The 24,615-nt window shown below is 48.5% G+C and overlaps 1 protein-coding gene across 1 annotated transcript in view; it reads right to left on the bottom strand.

Moving 5' to 3' along the window:
- Positions 1 to 15,019: 15,019 nt before the first annotated feature.
- The window catches only part of TMEM242 (transmembrane protein 242), a 54,980-nt gene continuing 45,384 nt past the window's right edge, over positions 15,020 to 24,615 (bottom strand). The window contains exon 4 of the mRNA XM_060114993.1: positions 15,020 to 15,521. Coding sequence (XP_059970976.1) covers positions 15,423 to 15,521 — 99 coding nt within the window. The 3' untranslated portion in view covers positions 15,020 to 15,422. The remainder of the gene's footprint in view (positions 15,522 to 24,615) is intronic.

Genomic DNA, 24,615 nt, shown 5'->3' with positions numbered 1-24,615 from the left:
GGCTGCTGCAGTTCTGGAACCATGCTTGAGAATCAGTGCAGTAGGTGAAAACACACCCACACTGTTATGGCACACGCACATACACACACAAACACAAACTCGCAGAATGCGTCAGCCCTTTCTATGTAGATATTCCTGTCCTATGTAGAGCTTGAAGAATGTGAATAAAAATAAAACACCATGGAGAGCTAAAGACATATTAATATCATCCAACCAGCTGAGAAAAGTAGTGTTATAATACAATTGGCCCAGAGATGTGGATGGGGGAACTTACACAGAAAATATGAAGTCTTGAGGTAAAAGTAACATAACTTACCCTAGGTTGGGGGCGGCCGACAGCAATTCAAGAACAGCTGGAACAGGGAGGCCAAAGGTGGCTGAGCTGACCCCGGAGCAGCGAGGGCCTGAGAGGAGTTCCTGCTCCAGCAAAGAGGGGCCGTGAGGGGTGAGGCGCTCCAGGGGCAGCCAGGGAGCAGCGCTACAGCATGCCTGCGGCCTGCACCTGTTTCCAGACTCAACAAATGCCCCCAGGAAGGAGGCCGCCCACTCAGGCCATGGGAGGCGAGGCCCCGAGTCAGAAGCCTGTTGCCCACCAGCACCGGCCGAGGCCCCTGAGATTCTGGCAGTCTCGTCTACAAAATGCCGATAATCATATGCATTTGGCAGGATGGTTGTGAGGGTTAAATGAGATTCTACGTGCTCATGTGCTCTGTATGGTGTAAAATGCTCTTACCACTAAAAGACAAAGATGCAGATGCTATATCCAGCTCCAGGGAAGAAGAGACGGCTTAAAGTTTTAAGTAATGTTTGTTCACTTGTGTCAGGCCTGAGACTCATTTTTTAAAAAGGAGCGAACAGATAAATGAGGAAAAAGAAGGTGTTGGGAGGGCTGGGGTCAGGGGTGAAGCACCAGCCGCCACCCCAGGCCCAGTCACCTCCCGTCCTGCCTCTTGGTGTCTGGAATGCCGCCTTCTCCTATGTTGTTAGTAGGAAGGGTTTTCCATTTTCCAGAGTCCCTGCTAAAAATGCAAATCTCCCTGGGAGTGGCACCCTTGAAGCTCTTAAACCCCCCCGGGGCGGCAGCTCCCAGGTCTGCTCCCTCCTGGCGCAGGGATGGCTGGTGAGCCTCGCCCCTGGACCACAGCAGTATATGAAGCTGTTATTTCAATTCTCCAAACATCCAAGGAGGAAGAAGAAGCCAGAAAATACAGGCCTCAAACTGACCAGGTTTCGGAACCTCAACATTCAGGTGGAAAGGAAGCCCATTTGAAGCCAATCCTAAGGCTTCTAGACACAAAATATGGGCTTGTTCTCAAGAAGCCTTCAAGGATCTCATGATTTCTTGCAACAGCTCTTCCCCGCCCCACCTCACACCCCGACATTAACGTCGGTCTTGGGGTGTGGGTCAGAGGGCGTGTGTCCCGAGGGCTCTCTAACTCTGCTGCAGTTGGACACTCCTGGGGAACGTTTGAAAGTCTCAGTGCCCAGACGCCCCCCAACCAGTTAAATCAGGACCTCTGGGGCGTGACCTGGGCATCAGCATTTTCCAAACGCCCAGGGTGATTCTGTCGAGCACTGAAGTTTGAGAGCCAGCGGCCTGGCCTGGTTTAGGGCGGGAGAAACCTGGGTGGACATCCTCCTCCCCCTGTTGGCTTTGTGGCTTCAGGTAAATCACCTGGAGTCTGAGAGCCTCGGAGTCCTCACCTGTGAGGTGGGGTGACCTTCCATCACAGGCTTGTGAGTGGGGCAGAGGTGCGAGAAAGAGCCCCGGGCACGGCTGGTGCCTGACACGGGGAGATGCTGCTCTTTGTAAGTTCAGAAACTGAGCCACGAGGCTTTGAGTGCACCTCAGGTGGGGCCCCGTGTCACCTGGAAAATGAGGCAGTCAGATCAGAAACGCCTCAGGTTCCCTTGAGCGCTAACACCCTGGGAGTCTGCAGTCAAAAGGGGTGAATTGCAGGTGGTCCCGAATCGCTCAGGGAACATCGGAAACCATGACGATGAGAAAAGCAGGGCTACCAGGTTACCTTCCCCTGCACCGTCCTCTCACTCAGGAGACTGGCCCTTCAACCTCTTGCCTTCTTTGTCAGCAGCACTTTCATGTCCTGGCCGAATGGACAGGGCCTAGCAGTGACCAGTTAAGGCCATGGCTCCTTGGGTGGGGCTACAGGCCGACCAAGGCTGCCAGGCTCTTGGGCCCCACGGCGAGCGTTGAGGACCATCTGGTCCAGAGCTTGACAATGTTGACCTTTGGGGTGGCTAATTCTTTGCTTCTGGGGGCTGTCCTGTGCTTCGTGGGCTGTTCAGCAGCATCTCTGGCCTCTGTCCACTAGGTGCCAGCAGCAGCCCCCCAGGTCATGACAAAGACGTCTCCAGAGTTGCCAAACGTCCCCGGGGGTCAGAATCGTCTCCCCTCCCCCCTCCCCCCTCGTTGAGAACCACTGATCTGGAGGCCCATCCTTCCCAGCCCAGATGCAGAAAGAAGAATGATGTTCTTTCGTGTGTGGATATGGATTCGTTTTGTGTTTCTCGAATATAGTCACAGGAGAGAGAAGAGGTGCTCTAAAAGCGCAGAATTGTTTCAACTCAAAGGTGGGCGGAGCTGGAGAAAAGGGGCGGGCACGGGGGGGTGGGGGTGTCTCTTCAAAAGGAGGAACCGAAACCCCAGGCCGCTGGCTCCCAGGGCAGTGCCAGCCTTGGGGACAGGTGCCTGTGACGCTCCTGCCCCCCAGAGGTCCCCGGAGGGAGCCCTCGCCGGCTTCGGGACCCCCGGGTGCGTTTTCAGCTGCGGCCTTCGTGGTGAGAGGCTCTCGTGCGTGGGTCGTTGAGTGGAAGAGCAGGTTATAGAGGTCCCGAGAGGGTGTGATCCCTGGGGAAAAATGATACATATCTATCTACACGCAGAGGGCACGATGTGGCCGTACCGACACCGAGACGTTAATGCGGTTACTGACGGAGGCTGGGATTTCAGGTTTTCACTTACTTACCTGTTTTCTCAGTTTTGTACCTTGAACATTGTAGTTACTGGCAGCAAGGGGGAAAAAAGTCACTCAAAAAAGTAGAGAAGAGGCAAACACTTGGGCAAAGTCACGTCAAACCCACATCGCCAGAAACACTGCTGGGGTCACAGAGAGGCAGTGAGAGGGCAGGTCTGCCGACCTCCAACCTTGGCTCCAACCATGGGTGGTTAGGAGTCGCCCGCAGTGCTGTCGGAGGAGGGGGACAGAGAGGGAGCCTGCAAATAAGGAATCGGAGCGCGCCGGGGTGGACCGGGTCTGGGTGCAGCTGGGGGCCTGGTCCTGGGGATGCAGACTCTGCATGATGTTGAGGACCGTCGCCGTTGTCGGGGTCTGTCAGCCTCGCGGGGGGGGGGGGTGCGAGGAGGGGGAGACGCGCGCGACCACGTGGCTGAGGCCGCGCCTCTAGGACGCGGGGTCCGAGGTGTGCCGCGTGGGCCCCGGAGCTCCGATGGCCCGGGGTCAGGGAATGGAAGCAGCGCCCCGGGACTGAGCGAGCGAGGCTCGGGGACGCGAGCTGGGCTGGGCGCCCGCCGCCCGGATGAGACGAGCCCGAGCCGCGGTCGCAGTGTCCCGAAATGACGGTCGTAGCTCCGCCGCCCCACCCTGCACGGGCCGGCCCTGGCCACCGGAAGGGCCGAGCCCCGCGGCCTGTTCCCGCTCCCGGCCCGGCACAGACCGCGACACGCGGCGGCCGCGGGGCCCGGGCTCGGCCGCCCTCTGCTGGGAGAAGCGTGAAGCGCAGCCTCAGGTTGGGCCCCACCGTCTAGTCCAGCCGGAAATCGACGCCGCCGAGTCGCTGAGAACGAGAACGTGGGAAGACTGGGAAAAGGGGCACATGGTGGGAGTGTAGGCCGATCTTAGAAGGGAAGGCCGTCGTGGTGCATCAGGGGAGAGCAGGAGAGGCTGCCCTCTGCGTCCCACCCCACCGGGTCCCCGAGATGGGGACATTTGCCCGTGCACAGTGCTGGCTGCATGGGGGCCGTGGTTGGCAGGGGCACAGGGCGTGGGCCCAGCTCCTCAGGAGCTGGCACATCAGGAGAGGAACGGCCAGGCAAGCGGTAGGGCCACGAGCAGCCCAGTGGGATGGGGGCTGGCAGTGCAGGTGGCTTCAGAGCAGGCTGCGGGACTCATGTGAGTGTGGGGCACACAAGGGCGTTCTATCAGTGTCCTGGGTTGGCTTTGAACAAAGGAAATTTATTCTCTCAGAGAAATTTATTCTGGAGGCCAAAAGTCCAAAATCCAGGTGTTGAGAGGGTCACTCCAGTCCCTCGGAAGGCTCCAGGGGAGAATCTGTCCCTGGCCTTTCTCGTAAGTTCTGGGGTTCCCTGAAATCCTCGGCGGCCCTCAACTTGTAGACACATGACTCCAGTCTCTGCCTCCCGTCTGGTCACCTGGCTGTCTTCCTCCATGTGCCTGTGTGCCTTCTCCTCCTCTTATAAGGACACCAGTCGATCTGATGAGGTCTACAGAGTCCCTATTTCCAAATAAAGGCACCTTCTCGGGTATTGGGTTAGGACTTGGGCGTGCCTTGGGGGGCTGTACATGATTCAACCCGTATCGCTCATGTTGGGGTGTGGGCGGGAAAGTCCAGAGGGGAGCTTGGGCTTCACTCCAGAGGCAGAGAGAATGTGGAGAGATCCTGATGACCTAATCTAATCTGAGAGGCGCCAGGCAGGCAGGAGCCAGGATGGAGACAGGCTTCAGGAGGTGGGGCTGTGATTCTGGAGAGGGAGTCGGGGCATTTCTGCTTCCCCTCCTGGGAACTGGACTTGAGGACTGTCTGGGGGTTTAGATCAACCAATATACAGTAGGCAATGTTTTCTTACTCTCAAAATTATTTTAAAAGCTCCTTTTTTTTCTAGTTCGAAGAGCGATTCATGGTCACTGAAAAAAAAAATCCGTGCAGAAGAGCGTAAAGGATTATCAAAATCACAGGAACCTCAGCAGCCAGTGATAACTGCATGTAAATAGATGCATATATTTGTAAATGGTTGTGCTGATGCTATTCATGGTGAGAATCACGCCACACGGCCAACCTCTCTGGAGCTGTGACTTTTGCCGGCACTTTATGCATTTCGTTATGTAGATTCATCTTAAGAAGATTCTTAGCTCGAAATTTGACCCACAGTTAGGATCACTGTTGCCTCTGCAAGTGGCAGTTGCTTTGCTCATGTGGCCCAGAATATGAGGAAAGTCCCGTCTCCCCAGGTGAGCCCCAGTGGGCTTGGGGGGAGGCCACAGGGAGAGGCAGGAGACCCAACCAGGGTGTATAACCAGGGTCATCGCCAGAAGAACCAGACTGTGGCTGAGGGAGGGGTCAAGTGCAAAGGCCCCAGAGAAGACGGGAATGTCCTCAGCTAGCTAAAAATAGCCCCCCAATTTTAAGCAATACCTGTTCAGATTTAGGTGAGGTGGTGCACGCAGTCATTATGCGAAGTAACAACGTTTACAAGCCGATTTCCCTGGAAAAGTTCTCAGTTGTGAGTCCAGGATTATAGCAGCCCAGGGTCTTTCACAGAAATAGAAATTTTAAAATGTCTCCATGCATAAAATGTTTTTTGTTGAATTTATCACAGAATCCAAGTCAGGACTTCGGATAAGTCCAGAAATAAGAGAGTGACAGTGGGAAGATTTCAACGGTATTAATTTTTATAATTTATACCCTGTCAGCTTCTGAAAAGGGTTTTAGGCTGCATCCAGTGAAAGACACGTGCACAACAGGGTTGCTAAAACGGGACTAGGAAGTTGGAGACTCATTCAGGAGGAGGAGGATGTGAAGAAGGAGATAAACCTACTGTAACTCAAGGTTAGACTTACTGCTGAGCTTCCTGGCAGCTCAATGACGAGGGCCTCTGAGGGAAGGTGACAGGAGGGTCCAGCTCTGCAGCCTTGAGGGGAGAGGGGCAGGTTCAGTGCACGGCTGCAAGAGGACCTGGCTTGGATGGGGGGACCTGGACTGCAAAAGGGGACCCACCTGGCCCTGGCCTCCTCCCAGGGTCTGTCCTCTCGAGAGAGGCCTGCCCTGCTGGTGTTTACACCCCTGGCCCGAGGAGCAGCAGGGGGCGGCTAGTGGGGCACCAGGTGTCGTCTGGTTGTCCACATGTGTGTGCAAGCAAGGTCCTGGCTGTGCAGGGTAGGGCCCAGGCTGAGGGAGAGCAAGGGCCACCCTGGGTCAGGCCACGGGCTCTCCCTCCAGTCCATCCTTCACGGTCCAAAGAACCTCCCCCCCCCCGCCCCCAGCAAACTGACAGTGCTTCAAGGAGGGGCTCTCTAATCACCATCGTGTCCCCCCAGCACCTGCCAGGCACTTAGTGATTGTGCTTCAAATGAATGAATGATTGAAAGGAAATGCCGGGACATCCCTAGTGGTCCAGTGGTGAAGAATCCGCCTTCCAATGCAGGGGATGCAGGCAGGTTCATTCCCTGGTCAGGGAACTAAGATCCCACATGCCTTGGGGCAACTAAGCCCGCGCATCACAACTACTGAGCTTGTGCGCCTCAACTAGAGAGCCCTTGTGTTGCAAATTACAGCACCCTCGTGCCACAACTAGAGAGTGAAAACCCGCACGCCACAACCAGAGAGAAGCCCGCGCGTGGCAAAGAAAGATCCCGCATGCCGCAACTAAGACCCAACACAGCCAGAAATAAAATAAATACTAAATAAATCTTGGGGAAAAAAAGGATATGCCAGTTTCATCATAACGTCACCGGCTCAGAAAACTCCATGGACTTCCCACTGCTTGGAGGTAAAATCCCGGCTTCCCACGGCTCAGCCAAGGCTTTCTACGAGCAGACCCCCTTCCCTCTCTGCCCGGCCTCCTAGGAGCACCCCCCCCCCCCCCCGGCTCCTCTCCACCCGGCTCCGCGCCCTCTCCCCTCTGCCCCTCCCAGGCCGTTCTCTCAGGTCTGCGGGGAAGAACTCTCGTCAAGCTGGCGTTTACTGTCACCTTGTCTCCCTGCCCAGGAAACAGCTTGGGGACTGAGCCGGGTCAGACGCGTCCATTGCCCACTGCTCACTTCGGAACGAACCCCTGTGCGGGGCTCTGTGCGTTTCTGGGGCTCGTGTGCGCCTTCCTCCCGGCTGCCTGGACGAGAGTAAGGGGCCTGCCTGGGAAAGCGAACTGGCGGTGGCGAGAGAGGGGAGGGTGGCGAGTGGGCCTTGGAGGGCGACAGCCCAGGGGACAGGCGTATTTCTCACTCGGGAGAAAGCAGAATCAGGAAGTGTGGAACTCTGGCTTTCACAGAAGCCTGAGAAGGTTGTTTAACAGAGATGCTGCCCTGTGACACCTTTTGTCCCGAGCACCATCCTCGGAGGTAGACACGGAGTAGGGCCGCGGTTCTCAGCCTGTGGTTCCTGCACCAGCGGCGTCAGCGACCCGGGGAACTCGGTAGAAAGGCAGATTCTCGGGCCCCGCCCCAGGCCGTTGACTCGAAGCCGTGGGCGGGGCCGGGACCTGTGTTTTCTCAAGTGATGCGGGTGGTTCTCGTTCGGGCTGATTGCGGTTTGAGAAGCAGCGTCTCGGCGGAGCACCGAGGTGCAGAAGCGCTCCTTTCCCCACCGGGGTGAACCTATAGGCCCTGTGCGCCCTCACCGGGGCCACCGAGGCTCCCTCTGTTCCCCGCTTAGATGCCCAGTGGCCTGAGCGCTCAGGGCTGCGCTGGGGTGGAAAGGGGCCCGTCCCCGCAGTATCTGGCTCACCAGCAGGTGTGGCCAATGAAGCCCAGGCCCGTGGGCCTCCCACCCGCTGGGTGGCCGGTAGAAAGTGCGCAGAAGCTGGAGGCCCAGGCCCTGGGAGGAGCCTGCGCGGCGGCGGCGGCCGGGTGAGTAGGGGCGGCGTACACGCGAGCGGGTCAGGGCTCACTAGCGTAAGTCCACTGCGCCCGCAGCACGGGCCGGAGGTCTCGGGAGCTGGCTGCCGCGTCCAGCATTTCACCCTCCCAGCAGCGGACTTGGGAGTTCTTGTGCCCATTTTAGAGACGGAGACAAGCGGGCCTGCGTGGGTCATTTGCCCAAAGTTGTCCCTGCTGGAAGCGGAGGGGCTAGGTTTGGGGTTGAGGCCGGGAGGCTGGAGGAGCCTTGGCGGGGGTGGGGGGGCGCCGGTAGGATGGAGCAGGAAGCAAGGGACTCAGATCTCCCCTCCCGCCACCAGCGGCCCCTGGAAACCCCTTCCCAGAGGACAGCCCGCCTACCCGGGCGCCGTGTGACTGCGAAGAAAGCTTTAAAGGCTGATTACGGGGCTTTTCATAAAGGAGTTTTAGCTGCGGAGAAAGTGTTTATCGGCGCATAACGGTGGTGCTGAGGAGGCTCTTGGGGGCTGACTACCCAGGCCAGGAAGCAGGGGCGCTGGGCAGAGCTCATGCCCCCCGCCCGGGGGCCCAGAACACAGGCCTCCCAAGAGCAGACAAGCCGTTGAGAAAAAATCAAGTCATCTTCAGAGGGAAGAGGGAGGTGGCTGGCAGACTGCTGGCACCACCTACGAAGAGGTAACGGAACTGAGCGGGACACACAGCGTCGCAGAATCGCTCGTCCACAGGTCCTTGTTCTGAGAGAGGAAAAGTAAAGGCCGGGGCTGGTGCGCCTGTCGACATGCTGCTCACTTAGTCTCCACTGGAGAGCTCGGGGCAGGTCCAGGTGCAGGGCACCCAGAGAAACACGGGGAGTCCTCGAAAGCCCCAGGACTGGGACGCCCCGCCCTGACCTTCTGCCAACCAGGAGATTGGGAGGACGTCCCCCAGGTTGCACTAGATGTTCCTCTGCTTAGGAACAGGATCTTGCTTCTCCAGGTGTTGGAGGAGGAGGATCTGGAAGACAAGCAGTTGGGGAAAGTGTAGGTGAGTCAGAAGACCGAGGCCAAGAGGGAGGTGTGCCAGCATCATCTGGCTACCATGGAATAAAGCAGAGAGGGACATGGAGAGGAGGGGGCGGCTCAGGGGGAGCGCGTGGGCTGCCCCGCAGCAGCTGCTACTGGACTGGAGGCGCTTCGTGTTTAGCGGATGCACCTGAAGTTAGTTGCCAGGTGATTTTAGGAATGCTTTCTGGGGCAGACCAAACGCACGCGGCACTCAGAGCTCCCACCTCCCGGGACTCCACTTAGCTCAGGGATGTTGCCATCTAGAGAAGGCGCGTCTCTGGCCCGCCCTGTCACTGACCACCACCGGATGTGACGTGGTTGGCGTAGCTTTGGGCTGCTGAGCAGCTACTATGAGCGGGTGATTTGTTTGGAGCCGCAGAGGATAGTCAGGACAGGACCGTAAGACTGTCAGCCTGTCGTGTATTTGAGAGAGCTGGGTTTTTGTGTTTGTTTTTTTCTTTGCGGTACGCGGGCCCCTCACTGCTGTGGCCTCTCCCATTGCGGAGCACAGGCTCTGGACGCGCAGGCTCAGCGGCCATGGCTCACGGGCCCAGCCGCTCCCCGGCATGTGGGATCTTCCCAGACCGGGGCACGAACCCGGGTTCCCTGTATCGGCAGGCGGACTCCCAACCACTGCACCACCAGGGAAGCCCGAGAGAGCTGTTTTTAATTTCAGTTCTTAAAACCCAGGCACTGGGTGTGGCATTACACACAGATGCCGGAAGGGATGATATTAACCCGCCGGCCCGAACTTTTCTAATAACTCCTGCGCCTCCCAGCACACACAGCCCAGGAAAACCAGCTGACCCGCGCGTTTGTCATGCTGGGTAATTAACGTGTGCTCAAAACGATTTAGCCACTAGCCAAAAAGTCAGATGTACTGCCGAAGCTTGCATCAAAGGCACAAATTGTGTAGATTAGGTAGAATTATTGGGCTTCTTTCCAGGGCATATTAAGTCCACAGGGAAGTGGGTGGTGGGTTGGTCTCTGCCTGGTTTCTTCAGTGAACAGCGCTGCGCCCGGGTGACCGAGCCCAGGGTGTTCTGTGCCCTTCCCGCTCTCAGCGCTCTGAGAACTTCAGCTCAGGGGCTCTGGCTCCAAAATAAAACTCCACCCCAGCGAGGAGGAAGGAACCTTATTTCTAGATGGCATTGCCAACAAATGGGAAGAGAGTGAGGTTTCTAAAGTGAAGTGAGAAGTGGCAGGGATTTTTTTTTTTTTTTCTGAGATCATTTGTTTTCAGGCAGAATGCTCCCCATTCATAGCTCTGGGTGCCTGACCAGGTGCTACATAGTGAGACTTGGCCAGACAGGAGGTCACCCTGAGTAACACTTGTTCTTCCAGATCTTCTTCTCTGTTCCTGCTTGACAACTCAGAGTTGGTGAATGCATTAGGATCTTGCTTTAAATTTTTAATTTTTGGACTATCTAGTCATAGGACTGGGAGTTAGAAACCCCAGCAGGGGCCCAGGGCTCACTTCAGAAACTAATTTTTCATCATTCCGATGTGCTTTTATTCTCCCGTGTGTTGGTGGCTGAGGTAGATGTGGTCCGCATGGATGAGAGGGCAAGGGTCAGTTTCTCCGGGAGCTGGATGTGTGGTCCTGGACGTGTGGACCCTCTTCCCCGTGAGGAAGCCCCTGCTCCCACTTCCCTCCTCCTCCCTCCCCCCTCCTCTCCTCCCTCCCTTCCTTCTTTCTCTCCATCCCTTCCCGTTCCCTCCCATCTCCTTTTCCTTTCTCCCTCTTTCTCTCACTTCCTCCTTCCCTCCCTCCCTGTATTTACTAAGGGCTTAACCCTGAACCTGAAGAAACTACACACGGATGAACGCCTGCTTCCCTGTCAGGGATGTAGGTGTTTCTCTAAGGTGTCCTCTGACCCTGTGTTTTAACCCAGCCCTTCCCTCCCTGCTCCTTCAGTAATATTGAAAAGTTAAAGCAAATGCACTCCTGAGAAGAATCTGGATTCCACCCCCAACCCAGTATTCGTAGACGTATCAGAGACGTCAAATTTGGACACCACAGGAATCGAAGAGGCACAGGGAACACTGGGATTTGTTGGGTCGGAGCCCCACCCTGCAGGTTGAAGTGTCATCCACCTCCAACTCCTTGATCCTGAATAAGGCACAAGGAAGCCATCTCCCTGCATTCTTGGCCACCATAGTAGAGCCTGTCTCATCACTTACTATGTCGAAGAAAAGTCTCTTTAACCAGGGAGGTGGAAGACTTGATAAAGTGCTGTTTCCACAGATATTTTACTACAGTCATTCGTAATAAGAATCTATGAAAAGAGAATCAGGGCTGGCAAAAGAGCAAGCTCGGAGGAAAGGGTTTCCTCAATCGTTCTTATTTTTTAACAAGGTCTTATTTTAGCTTTGCATGAGATTTACTACTAGCATTTTCTTAGTTTTGTAAACTGTCCCAGCTGAAGGATCTGTAGCTAGCTGTGGCCACTGTGGACTGAAGGGAGGTGGAAGAATACAGGCAAAGGTGGTGGCGGTGACGGGGGCCGTGACCGTCCGCCACTAGTAAGTGCCCAGCTCGTCCAGATGAGGATGTCTACCTTTTGGGCTTCGCTCACAGTAGGAAGCGAAGGGAAACAGAGCCTCCGACACGGACAGTTGGAGAAGACAACCAGTAGTAATAAAGTAAAAATAAACACCCTCCCATCACCCGGCTTGGCAGAGCCAAGGGACTCTGCAGAGTTTGGCACAGCTCCGTAGAGAACGTCAAATCCAAGCTTTTATGCTCAGCTTTGTCCACTTGTTCTTTGCAGACAGCGGGCCCTCGTGCTGGAGTTCCCGGCAGCCCCCTGGCTGTGTCCTGTGGTGTTTTCTGTTGGGGCTGCAGACCTACACTCCCACCTAAGCCCGGGGCGTCAGGGGCAGTGTGAGGATGAATTTCTGGAGCGTTTTCAGGTAAGCAGGTAGAAGGTATTCTATAAATGTGCCCAGCTTCCTTGGTTTGCCTAATTTAGATTCTTAGGGGAGTCCATTAAGAATGGCTTTTACGCTTCTGTCATTAAGAACATTTATACGGAATCTTGTTTTTTGTTTTTGTTTTTTACTATGGTTTTTTCTTTTTTAGTAAGTGATCTTGCCTCACCAAAGGCAAAAGGCCTCACCTAGCTTATGTGAGAAATATAAATTAAGGTCCTGAATCACTCCACTAGTACTTGGGCAGAAAAGTTGAACTCTGCGTGCTTCTTGATAATTGTGCTACTATAATTTTCTCCAAAACTGAGTAATCTGCCATCAGACAAAATCTGCTAACAGCCTCACTCATTGTTACAAGATTAATGTCACTGCTTTCGGGAGATGCTTCCTTTCCTCTTCTAGACTCACAAAAGCACAGCCTTTGATAATTAATCCTGATAACACCAACACAGAAACCCAAATACTTGACATATAACTCAGTGACTCGGCAGAAAGGAAAAACATCTCACTTGCACTTGATAAAATTCTATAAAAATGTGTATTTTGCTAACTTTCATGAGAAATTTAACTATTTTGGAGACATTTTATATTTTCCCTGATTTTCATTTGTACTTAAATGTTTGTTTTAAAGAAGATACAGAACCAAACCTAGGAGAGATTGAATTTTGCCCCAAGTGAAACTGCTAAATTCAGTGGATTTTAATTACCTTTGTCCCCATGGGCTTTCCCCACCCCTTCATTTCTTTTACATTCCTCTTAGGTTACAAGGATTAATTTGCAAGCCGAGTCCCACACTATCCGTGAGACTAAGCAGAATGTACGACAGGTGAGGTGATCAGGTGCCCCCTTTTGACCGAGCTGCTGAGGCAGGTTTTTTCCAGCGTCAGCCTGTGTCAGTGCGATGGAGGGAGGGTCACCTGTGGTCACGCCTCAGCTCTGCGGGGCCTGAGCAGTGGCTCGCTGTCTCTCCCGTTGTTAGGATCCTTGATTCTTGTAGAGACAGAGGCCGCCGGGCGTCCTGTGCCCTATTTTTCATTCCCAGTTTGTTCAAAAAGTGTATTTTCTTAACTCTGAAAAGAGCAGCCGCCCACGGATACGTTTTTACAGGGCAGCAAGAACCTACCAGAATAGGCGTCTGTTTTTCCCCTTGAATGAATCCTGAGGCCCTGGAAGTCACCCCCTGCCCACTACGGTCTCTCTATATACTCCACGCTGCTTTCTCCAACAGCTTGGTGCCGAGACCCCAAAGCTTAGCGTTCAACCAGTGAAAGCAGCGTTCTTAACGGGAGCTGCCTTAATGGTGGCTTACACGTGAGATGGAAATGGCTTGTGTTACCCATCCTTTAAAAAATTTCTAGTGCTCGGCCTCCATGAAATGGATTGCTTATGGCAAGATAATGTCTGTTCTATTCCTTTTTAAGTCTGTGAAAAATGTCATCCTGGTTGATAGGCTGATTAAAACTCTTTATGCTCCAGGAGATAAATGTGATTCTGTTTGTCATACTCTACCCAAGATGAAGACAGCGAAGGAGGCAAACTTGAAATTCCATAACACTTCCTCTCTTCCATATCCAGGAACATTCAGAACTCAGTACACAGATGGTACTTGACATAAAGAGTAGCATTATCTGTTAAACACTTTTCCTTTCCATTAACCAGTTTAACAATATGCCTCCGGTATAAAATAGACAAATGACTACATCGTCTGATATCTGAGTTCTGACTGTAGAAAAAAATCACTTTAGTCAGCCATATTGCTTGTTTTTCTTTTAACTTTCATCTTTGTTACTTCATTTTGGCTTTTAAAATGCAACTGGAGGGCCTCCCTGGTGGCGCAGTGGTTAAGAGTCCGCCTGCCGATGCAGGGGATACGGGTTCGTGCCCCGGTCTGGGAGGATCCCATATGCCGCGGAGCGGCTGGGCCCGTGAGCCATGGCCGCTGGGCCTGCGCGTCCGGAGCCTGTGCTCCGCGACGGGAGAGGCCACAACAGTGAGAGGCCCGCGTACCGCAAAAAAAAAAAAAAAAAAAAAAAAAAAATGCAACTGGAGCCTATGCTTGGTACCTGTTCTAGGGAATCTGTCCCCATCAACCTTTCCTCAGCAGGTGATTCACCATCATTCTTATGGGAGTCCCCCCGCCATCCCAAGGACAACAGACGCATATGGGAAGGGTTTTGTAAACCTTAGGCATGTCACACAAATATGCACTCAAACATTCCTTCCTTTAGGCTTCCAGGTGGGTGGTGGCACACCCACCACCCACCTAGACTCAGACTCATAATAGGGACAAAAACCTGTTCAGTTTTCCTCCCGATTTCCTTCCTTCATTGCATTCAAAGACTAGAGATATTTTGTTAGCAGAGATTTAGTTAAAAATGAAAGGTGGGTGAGGAGTTTTTGCTACATACCCTGAGATAAATTTCACAATCCTTTTCTTTTAGTCTTGGATTTTAAACAGGTTACATATGAGTCCCAGGTGCTGATTACACGTGTTTAATTAACAATACAGCAGCTTTAACAGGGTAACAGTCCAGAGAAAAATGTTACATTAGGCACTTGACATCTCATTTAAAATTTTTTCTTAAAACTAAAAGGTTTCATTTTAACAGATAAATTTCAATGTACTTTTTAAAACTGATTGTTAATTAGAGCCTAAGCAATTATAAAGAAAATACACAATGATATTCAACCAGAGGTTAATTTTCTGGTCATACTGACATGTTAAAGTACTTTTCTTAAAAGTTAATTTACCTGAGACTCAGTTCTCAGGTATCTTTTTGGTTAAAAATATTTGTTAAGATAGGTGATAATTGGACTATTTTTATACTGACAACTGAAATAAAGCTATAAACTGTCAGTCAGTGTTTGGGGACCCAGAACCAACTTGTCAAAAAAGTACATTTTATACCCGTAATATTATTTTCACATGATTATCCTTTCAAGTTATCATAATCTGTTACTGGCTTCTTGTCTAAGAATTTACAGGCCTAAGGTGAGGCTGTCAGGTAAATGACTGGCATATACAAATCAAAGACTGTGTTCAGGACAAGAGAGCCACACCCAGTGCCTGATGGACAGGATTCACCCATTAACCCGTCACTTTGGAGTCTGCCTAACAGAAGCAAGTCCTCCGAGTTCTGACAGCCACATACGGACAAGAAAGGCTGCTGTAACTTATTTAATTAGACTTAGAGGTACTACTGCTGTTAGGAGTCTGTTTATAAAGATTTTTAATCATACGTTATAATTTTTTTTTCAGGTAAAAAACTTGGTTTCAACTGTTACAGGCATAGAAGTATTTCCCCTGGGATTCCTCCACATCGAGAAGGTACCCATATATTTTTAAATAGTCTTCCTAACTTTGGGAAAACTTTGCCCTCCCTCCAACACCCCCCCCCCACATGAACATAACCAAATCAGTTGTAATAAAGTACAGCACACAGAAATGACTGTCGGCCTCCTATGAGGACACTGAATGGCATCCATCCCACAGGTTCACTCAACAATCTGCATGTGTTCCTGAGGAGAAATCCATCGAGTCCCTTTGCTGTTGTGACATCTCCAAAGTCAGCTTTTCCCGTATCAATCGTTCTGGACTTCACCCACCATGCTCATCTCATTTGGATTTCAATGCTTCCTCCCATTCAACAGCCGATTCAGAGTTCTTGGGAATTGCTGGAAATATTGATTGCATTTTACTTCGAAAGTCTTTTATCTGAAAGATGAAAAAATCAGTCATCAGATGTTAAAAGATGGGGACAAGAGCCAAAGCAATTAGAGACGTACCCCGTTGCTGACCGACAGATACATCATTGCTGTGGATACCGGGCAAAGGAAGACCAACAAAAGGTAAAGACTGTTCTCGCTGCCTTGAAAGACAATGAGACACCTCTTTTCTTTTTCCAAGTATAAGTCTATTGGGCCTTAAATAACATAAAACTCCACTCTAAATCTGGAAAGCAACATGCTCTAAATCGTCAACCCTCAATGACATTTATTTCCTACCAGAAGAATGGTATGTGTTGTTGGCCTTCATATATAAAGATGCAGCTGAGAATGGGATTTCTATCTAAATAAACATACTGAAGCCATTCAAACTTAAAGAATTTGGGGGTCAGAGGGACGGAGTGGGGAGAAGTCCCTTAGTAGGGGGTAAATAAAGAAGGAATCAACGGCAGATACAGTAGAATGCTTTTATGTGCCGACAGTGTTGAAAATCTACGTAGAGGTTTTCTCAGCAGAGGGTGATTTGGAATCCGGGAGTCAGAGCAGGAGGTTGGAAGATCTTGACATGCAGTGTGTCAGCTCCACCTAAGTGCACACCGCCCTGAGCGAGGGGAACACTAATTTATGGGAGGTGGATAATCTTGACCTTAGATAATACTAGACCCACACTCTTTGATTCATTCTTTTCACTCAGATGGTCCTGTTCTGAAGACAGGATTTCAGAAGCACTACAGCACAGCACTGCCGTGCTCTCATCAGCCATATCCCAACCATTACTTCCCAAGGACACAGATCTCCTCAGTCACATCTGTGAAGCGCCCTGGACTCACAGCAAAATGTAAGTCATTCTTGGAGTGATTTTTGAGAGTCGGCTAGTATTTTTTCTTCTTTTTATCTTGATGCTTACTTATTTCAATTTGAAGCTGAATCCTTGTAGTGTTTCCAAATTCAGGTGGTGCATCCTGTTGGGACTTGTAAATTCCTAGTCATTTATTCCAGTCATTGTAGCACCATTTTAGCACAGACCCTGGTATCAGATACACCTCTCTGTTCAAAGCCCAACTCCACTGCTTGGGAAATCTGCTTATTCTAAGGGGCAGTTTCCATGTGTGCAGAATGGAGATAATTACCTGCTTACAGAGTAGTGAGGATTAAGTGAGAGTGAGTACATAAAGCACAGCACCTGGGAGTCCTCCATATCTATTAGCTGTTGTCACTACAGCATCATCAAAATGTACTGTTCCAAGAACAGAGCTCATATGGATATAAATATTGTGGTATGTTTGTCAAAAGCATTGATTTATAGTTATATCATTTTGGTTTAAATATTCTGATACTGGAAGACATATAAGGTTATCCATCGTATGTAGTCTGGAGGAGGTCCATGCCCACCATCTCTGTGTTTGGGTCTCAGACACCCACACACACCCACGACATGTGTGTCTTTCCCTAACCCCCTCTTCCATGCAGCTCTCTAGTTTGTAGTGTGATGAAAGGTTTTCAACTAAAGGCAGTACTGTATCCCTGACTGGAAATGTAGTTCTAAATTGCAGTTCTCGAATAGAGAATCCTGACAATTTGGCTGTCACAATTGCAGGGGATTACTGTTTGCATTGGGGGTGTGTGGGGACGTGGGGTGGTGCTAAATGTCTAGGGTGGCCAACAAAAAGAACTGCTTTGTCCAGAATCCCAAGAGTGCCCCCCTTGAAGGATCCTGCATGGGCTTTCTCAGTTGAAAGACATCTCTGGCCAGGATCTGCAACGTGCTGCTTGGTTCTTTCCCTTTACCTTTCTGGTTGAACACCTGTTAGAACTGAGCCTAATGACAGAGTTTTCCAGTGGGGTATCAGACAGCCAGGACATGAACAGAATCACTTTACCATCCCACCTTCTGGAAAAGGTCAGTCGCTGAGAAGGCAGAGGCTGGGACACTCATATGAGGCCTGGGTAGGAGAGTGCCGAGTGGCTGCTCCACTTCAGCATGGGGGCTTGTGTTCCCATTTCCTCCTCTTGGCCCCATTTTTTTTCTTTCCTCTAATTTCCTAAGTATTATTTACTTGTTTCCCAGGGTCATAAGTGAGTCACTGAACCACTAGAAGGAATCATATCTGAAAAATAGCCAACTAGGAACAGACAGGCTTCAGAGCAAGGTGAAGGGAGGGAGACAAGTGGGAAAAGAACACCATTTAGTCCTCTTTAATTTTACAGCTGTGGAGGAGTTCAGTCAACATGGCAGAGAAGAAAGACCGTGAGCTCACCTCCTCTCACGAGCACACCAAAACCACAACTAAGTGCAAAACAACCATGGACGAAAAGATCAGAACCTACCAGAAAAGATCTTCTACAACAAAAGACGTAAAGAAGGAACCAGAAGGAGACGGGTAGGAATGGTGGCCTGGTAATACAGTTAAGTCCCATATCCCCAAGTGGGTGACCCACAGACTAGAGAATATTACAGTGCATAGGTTCTCCCACAGAAGTGAGAGTGCTGGGGCCCATGTCGGGCTCCCCAGCCTGGGGGTCCTGCACTGGGAAGACGAGCCCCCCGAGAATCTGGCTTTGAATGTCAGTGGGGCTTAATTTCAGGAGTCCCAGAGGACTAGGGAAATAGAGACATCACTCTTTTTTTTTTTTTTTTTTTTTTTTTTTTTTTTTTGCGGTATGCGGGCCTCTCACTGTTGTGGCCTCCCCCGTTGCGGAGCACAGGCTCCAGACGCGCAGGCTCCGGACGCGCAGGCTCAGCGGCCATGGCTCACGGGCCCAGCCGCTCCGCGGCATATGGGATCCTCCCAGACCGGGGAACGAACCCGTATCCCCTGCATCGGCAGGCGGACTCTCAACCACTTGCGCCACCAGGGAGGCCCGAGACATCACTCTTAAAGGGCACACACAGACTCTCACATGTTCTGGGATCCAGGACAAAGGCAGTGCTTTGGTAGGAGCCTGGGTCGGACCTACCTGCCGGTCGTGCGGAGGCCCCTGCAGAGGCAGGAGGTAACTGCAGCTCGCCTGGGGACACAGACACTGGTAGCAGCCATTCCTGGGAGCTCGTCCTACCACGTGGACACACTGGTGCGGTGGGTGCCTTTGTGGAATCCTCCCTCTAGCTCATCAGTGCCAAGACCTGACCCAGTGCTGGGATGCCTCAGGCCAAGCGACTAACTGGGTTGGGGACACAGCCCCACCCATCAGCAGACAGCTGCCTTAAGACCTCGTGAGCCCAGCTGCCTGTAGACATGGCCCTGTCCGCCAGAGGGTCCAAGACCCAGCCCCACCTACCAGTGGGAAGGCACCAGCTCCAGAATCTCCTGGGCCTGCCCCGGCCCTCCAGGAAGCCTGCTCTAGCCTCTGGACCAGCCTCCCCACCAGCAGGCCAACACAAGCTTTGGGACACCCTGGACCCTGTACCCAACTGTGTCAGGAACACCCCCACCCAACCAGCCCTCTGACACCAGCTCTAAGACCCTTGGGCCCTGTAACCAGACTCCAGGACCAGGCTCTGCCTGCCAGTAGTCTAGCACTAACGCCAGGACCTGGCTTCATCCACCAGGGGGCAGACAACGGCCCCGGAATCTTCTGGACCCTGACTCCACCCACCAGTGAACCAGCACTAGCCCCAGGGCCCCCTGAGGCTCTGCAGCAGCTGCTTCGTGACCCGGCCCTGTCGACCAGCAGTCGGCAGCTTCCGCACAAGGCAGGGTCTGGCACCCCCCTGGACTGGGGGCCAGCCAAACCTACCAGACCACCCACACAGTCAGCCTGTCACAAGAGAAGGACCAACCACAGGGGGAACTCCTAGAGCATATGGCTTGGGTGATAAGAGGGAATTGTGTTGCTGGGGCACAGGGTGTCTCCTACAGAAGGCCACTTCTCCAAGGTCTGGAAACGTAACTAACCTACCGTATACATTAAAACAACAAAACAAAACAAAAAACAGGCAAAATGAGGTGACAGAGGAACATGCTCCAGACAAAGGAACAAGGTAAAACCCCAGACGAAGAATGAAGTGAAGTGGAGACGGGCAATCTACCCAAGAAGGTGTTCAGGGTACTGATTGTAAAGATGAACAAAGAACTCGGGAGAAGGATGGATGCATAGAGCAAGAAGTCAGAAGTTTTTAACAAAGAACAACCAAACAGAGATGAAGAATACAATACCTGAAATGAAAAATATACTAGAAGGAATCAAGTTGACTGAATGATACAGAGGAACAGATCAGTGAGCTAGAAGACAGAAAAGACATAGTGGAAATGACTGATGCTGAACACAAAAAAGAATGAAAAGAAATGAAGGCAGTTTAACATCTCTGACCAGAGACGTTATCAGTATGTTTTTAGAGAGTGATACAATTAACATCACTGTGCGAAGCAGTTGTTAGAGCTTAAAATTGATCAAGGGTTCATTATACAACTTATGATTGTTGTTATCACTTACATTTTTCTCCATTAGGTTTTTGTGCCAACTGTGTATATTACAAATGTAAAATTTTCAAAAATGATGCATCATGAAATTTTGAGTGAAGAAGAATTTTTTGGTGAATTTTATGCAGATACTTTCTCTGACTGTCTGAGCAACATGTCGACTGGTGTCTCAGAAGATGATAGTTCTTCAGAATACAGTTCTGATTCAGATGATGTGAATATAAGACCAAAAAAAGACAAAAAACCTTAGTGATTGATTGATTCTGATACAGAAAGTGAAAATAAAACTCACGGTGCTGGAGAATGCTCCTTTGCTACTACAAAAGAGTGGATTGAAGACAGCATTTCATGAAAATTAGAAGACTTTACAGGTGTGTCAGGTTTAACTACTGAATGTAATAACCCACAAAGTGTTAGTGAAATAATAACAATTACTTTTTGGCCAGCCAAAATAAAAATGGCTGGTCACAGGCATTAGTTTCTGCAAAAATCCCCCAGTCACACACTAATATTCACATTATAGGGGTCCCTGAAGGAAAAGAGAGAGAAGGGGGCTGAGAACTTCCCTGACCTGGGAAAGTAAACAGCCATAGACATCCAGAGAGTCCCATAAAGGACTAACCCAAAGAGAAACACACCAAGACACACAATTAAAATGGCAAAAATTAAAAGTAAAGAGAGAATATTAAAAACAGCAAGGGAAAAGCAACAAATAACATACAAGGGAACTCCCATAAGGCTATCAGCTGACTTTTCAGCAGAAACTCTGCAGGCCAGAAGAGTGACACCATATATTTAAAGTGATGAAAGGGAAAAACCTACAACCAAGAATACTCTATCCAGCAAGACTCTTGTGTAGATTTGATTGATCAAAAGCTTTACAGACAAGCAAAAGCTAAAAGAGTTCAGCACCACCAAACCAGCTTTACAGGAAATGTTAAAGGAACTTCTCTAAGCGAAAAAGAAAATGCCACAACTAGAAACATGAAAATTACAAACTGAAAAGCTCAATGGTAAAAAGGCAAACATGCCGTAAAGGTAGGAAGTCATCCACACACAAAGCTAGTAGGAAGGTTAAAAAACAAAAGTAGTAAAATCATCTATATTCACAATAAGCAGTTAAGGGATATACAAAACAATTAGATGTAAAATATGATATCAAAAACAGTAATTATGAGGGGAGGAGAGTAGAAATGCAGGGTTATTAAAATGCATTTGAAATTAAGAGATCAGCAACTTAAATATATATGTAATTCATATATATCTATGTATATATAACAACTATATATACACATATATATATGAAACAACTATGTATATACATATGATCTCACTATATAAAAACCTCATGGTAACCAAAAACCAAATTATCTATAATAGATATACACATACACAAAAAGGAATCCAAACATAACGCTAAAGATGGTCTTTTTTTTCCCCTTCTTTTTGTTCTTTTGTGACTTGATGACTTACAAAAACAACTTCCAAATAATTGACAAAATGTCAAAAGAACATACATATCAATAATTACCTTAAATGTAAATGGAAGTGTTCCAGTTAAAAAACAGAGTGCCTGAATGGATACAAAAACAAGACCCATATATGTGCTGCCTACACGAGATCTGAAGACACACAGACTGAAGGTGAGGGGATGAAAAAAGGTATTCCATGCAAATAGAAATCAAAAGAAAACCAAGGTAGCAATACTTACATCAGACAAAATAGACTTTGAAATAAAGGCTGTTACAAGAAACAAAGAAGGACACTGCATAATGATCAAGGGATCAGTCCAAGAAAAAGATAACAATTGTAAATATATATGCACCCAACATAGGAGCACTTAAACATATAAAGCAAATATTAACGGACATAAAGGGAGAAACTGAGAGTAACACAATAATAGTAGGGGACTTTAACACCCCACTTACATCAATGGACAGATTATCTAGACAGGAAATCAATAAAGAAACACTAGCCTTAAATGCTACATTAGACCAGATGAACTTAATATACACAGAACATTCCATCCAAAAGCAGCAGAATACATATTCCTTTAAAGTGCACATGGATCAGGATAGATCACGTTTCGACAAAACAAGCCCTGGTAAATTTAAGAAAGTTGAAATGATGTCAATCATCTTTTCCGATATGAACACTGATAATAGAAATCAACTACAAGAAAAAAACTTCAGAAAACAAAAAAAAAGTGGAGGCTAAACGATATACTACTAAACAACCAATGGATCACTGAAGAAATCAAAAGTAAATTAAAAAGTACCTAGACACAAAAATGAATACTAAAACACAATGATCCAAAACCTATGGGATGCAGCAAATGTAGTTCTAAGAGGGAAGTTTATAGTGATATAGCTTACCTTAGGAAACAAGAAAAATATAAAATAAACCACCTAACCTTACACCAAAAGGAACTAGAGAAAGAAGAACAAACAAAACCCAAAGTTAGTAGAAGGAAATAAATATAAAGATCAGAGCAGAAATAAATGAAATAGAGCCAAAACAAAAAACAAACAAAAACAAACAAAAAACCCCAGGGGAAAAGCTGAAAGTACTTCCTCTAAGATCAGGAACAAGACAAGGATGTCCACTCTCACCACTTTTATTCAACACAGTACTGGAAGTCCTAGAAACAGCAATCAGAGAGGAAATAGAAATAAAAAGAATACAAATTGGAAAGGAAGAAGTAAAACTGTCACTGTCTGTAGATGACATGATACTAAACATAAAAAAAATCCTACAGATGCCACCAGAAAACTACTAGAACTCATCAATGAATTTGGTAAAGTTGCAGGATACAAAATTAATATACAGAAATCTGTTGCATTTCTGTACACTAACAATGAACTATCAGAAAGAGAAATTGAGGAAACAATCCCATTTACCACTGCATCAAAAAGAATAAAATACCAATGAATAAACCTACCTAAGAAGGTAAAAGACCTGTACTTGGAAGACTATGGCAGTGATGAAAGAAACCAAAGACAACACCAACAGATGGAAAGATACACCATGTTCATGGGTTGGAAGAGTTAATATTGTTAAAAAGACCATACTACACAAGGCAATCTACAGACTCAATGCAATCCCTATCAAGATACCAATGGCATTTTTTCACAGAACTTGAACAAATAACTTTAAAATTTGTATGGAAACACAAAGGATCCCAGATAGCCAAAGCAATCTTGAGAAAGAAGAACAGAGCTGGAGGAATCGCACTCCCTGTCTTCAGACTATAATACAAAGCTACAGTAATTAAAACAGTATGATACTGACACAAAAACAGACACATAGATCAATGGAACAGAAAGCCCAGAAATAAACGCATGCACCTATGGTCAATTAATCTATAACAAAGGAGGCAAAAATATACAGTGGAGAAAAGGCATCCTCTTCAGTAAGTGGTGCTGGGAAAATTGGACAGCTACAAGTAAAAGAATGAAATTAGAACATTCTCTAACACCATACACAAAAATTTAAAAATGGATTAAAGACCTAAGTGTAAGACTGGAGACTGTAAAACTCCTAGAGGCAAACACAGAACATTCTTTGACATAGCTGTCTCCTGAAGCAAAGGAAATGAAAGCAAAAATAAACAAATGAGACCTAGTTAAAAGGTTTTGTACAAAGGAAACCATCAACAAAACGAAAAGACAACCTACTGAATGGGAGAAGATATTTGCAAATAATATGACCGATACAGGGTTAATATCCAACAAATATCAACAGCTCATACAACTCAAAATTAAAAAAAAAAAAAAACCCAATTACAAAATGGGCAGAAGAACTGAATAGACATTTTTTCAAAAGGACATGCAGATGGCCAACAGGCACATGAAAAGATGCTCAACATCCCTAATCATCAAGGAAATGCAAATCAAAACTACAATGAGATATCACTTCACACCTGTCAGAACGGCTATCCTCAAAAAGGACACAAATAACAAATGTTGGCGAGGATGCAGAGAAAAAGGAACCCTTGTACTCTGTTGGTGAGAATGTAAATTGGTGTAGCCACTGTGGAAAAAAGGATGGCGGTTTCTCAAAAAACTGAAAATATATAACCCAGCAATTCCATTCCTGGGCATATATCTGAAAAAAACAAAAACATTAATTCGAAAAGATACACGCACGCCAATGTTCATAGCAGCATTATTTACAATTGCCAAGATATGGAAGCAACCTAAGTGTCCAGCAACAGATGACTGGATAAACATGATGTGGTATATATATATACAATGTAATACTAATCAGTGATAAAAAGGAATGATATTTTGCCATTTGCAACAACATGGATGGACCTGGAGGGTATTATGCTAAGTGAAATAAGTCCAACAGAGAAAGACAAAATACTGTATGATATCACTTATATGTGGAATCTAAAAAATACAACAAACTAGTGAATATAACAAAAAAGAAAACAGACTCAGATACAGAGAAAAAACCAGTGGCTACCACTGGGGAGAGGGAAGTGGGGAGGAGCAACATAAGGGTAGGGGATTAAGAGGTGCAAACTATTATGTATAAAATAAGCTACAAGGATATATTCTACAACACAGGGTACATGGCCGATATTTTAGAACTGTAAACGGAGTATAACCTTGAAAAATTATGAATCACTATATTGTATACCTGTTACTTATATAA

Source organism: Mesoplodon densirostris, chromosome 12, assembly GCF_025265405.1.
Source record: "Mesoplodon densirostris isolate mMesDen1 chromosome 12, mMesDen1 primary haplotype, whole genome shotgun sequence".
NCBI classification, from domain to species: domain Eukaryota; kingdom Metazoa; phylum Chordata; class Mammalia; order Artiodactyla; family Ziphiidae; genus Mesoplodon; species Mesoplodon densirostris.
The sequence above is the reverse complement of the archived record's forward strand: the minus strand, read 5'-3'. Positions and strand labels throughout refer to the sequence as shown.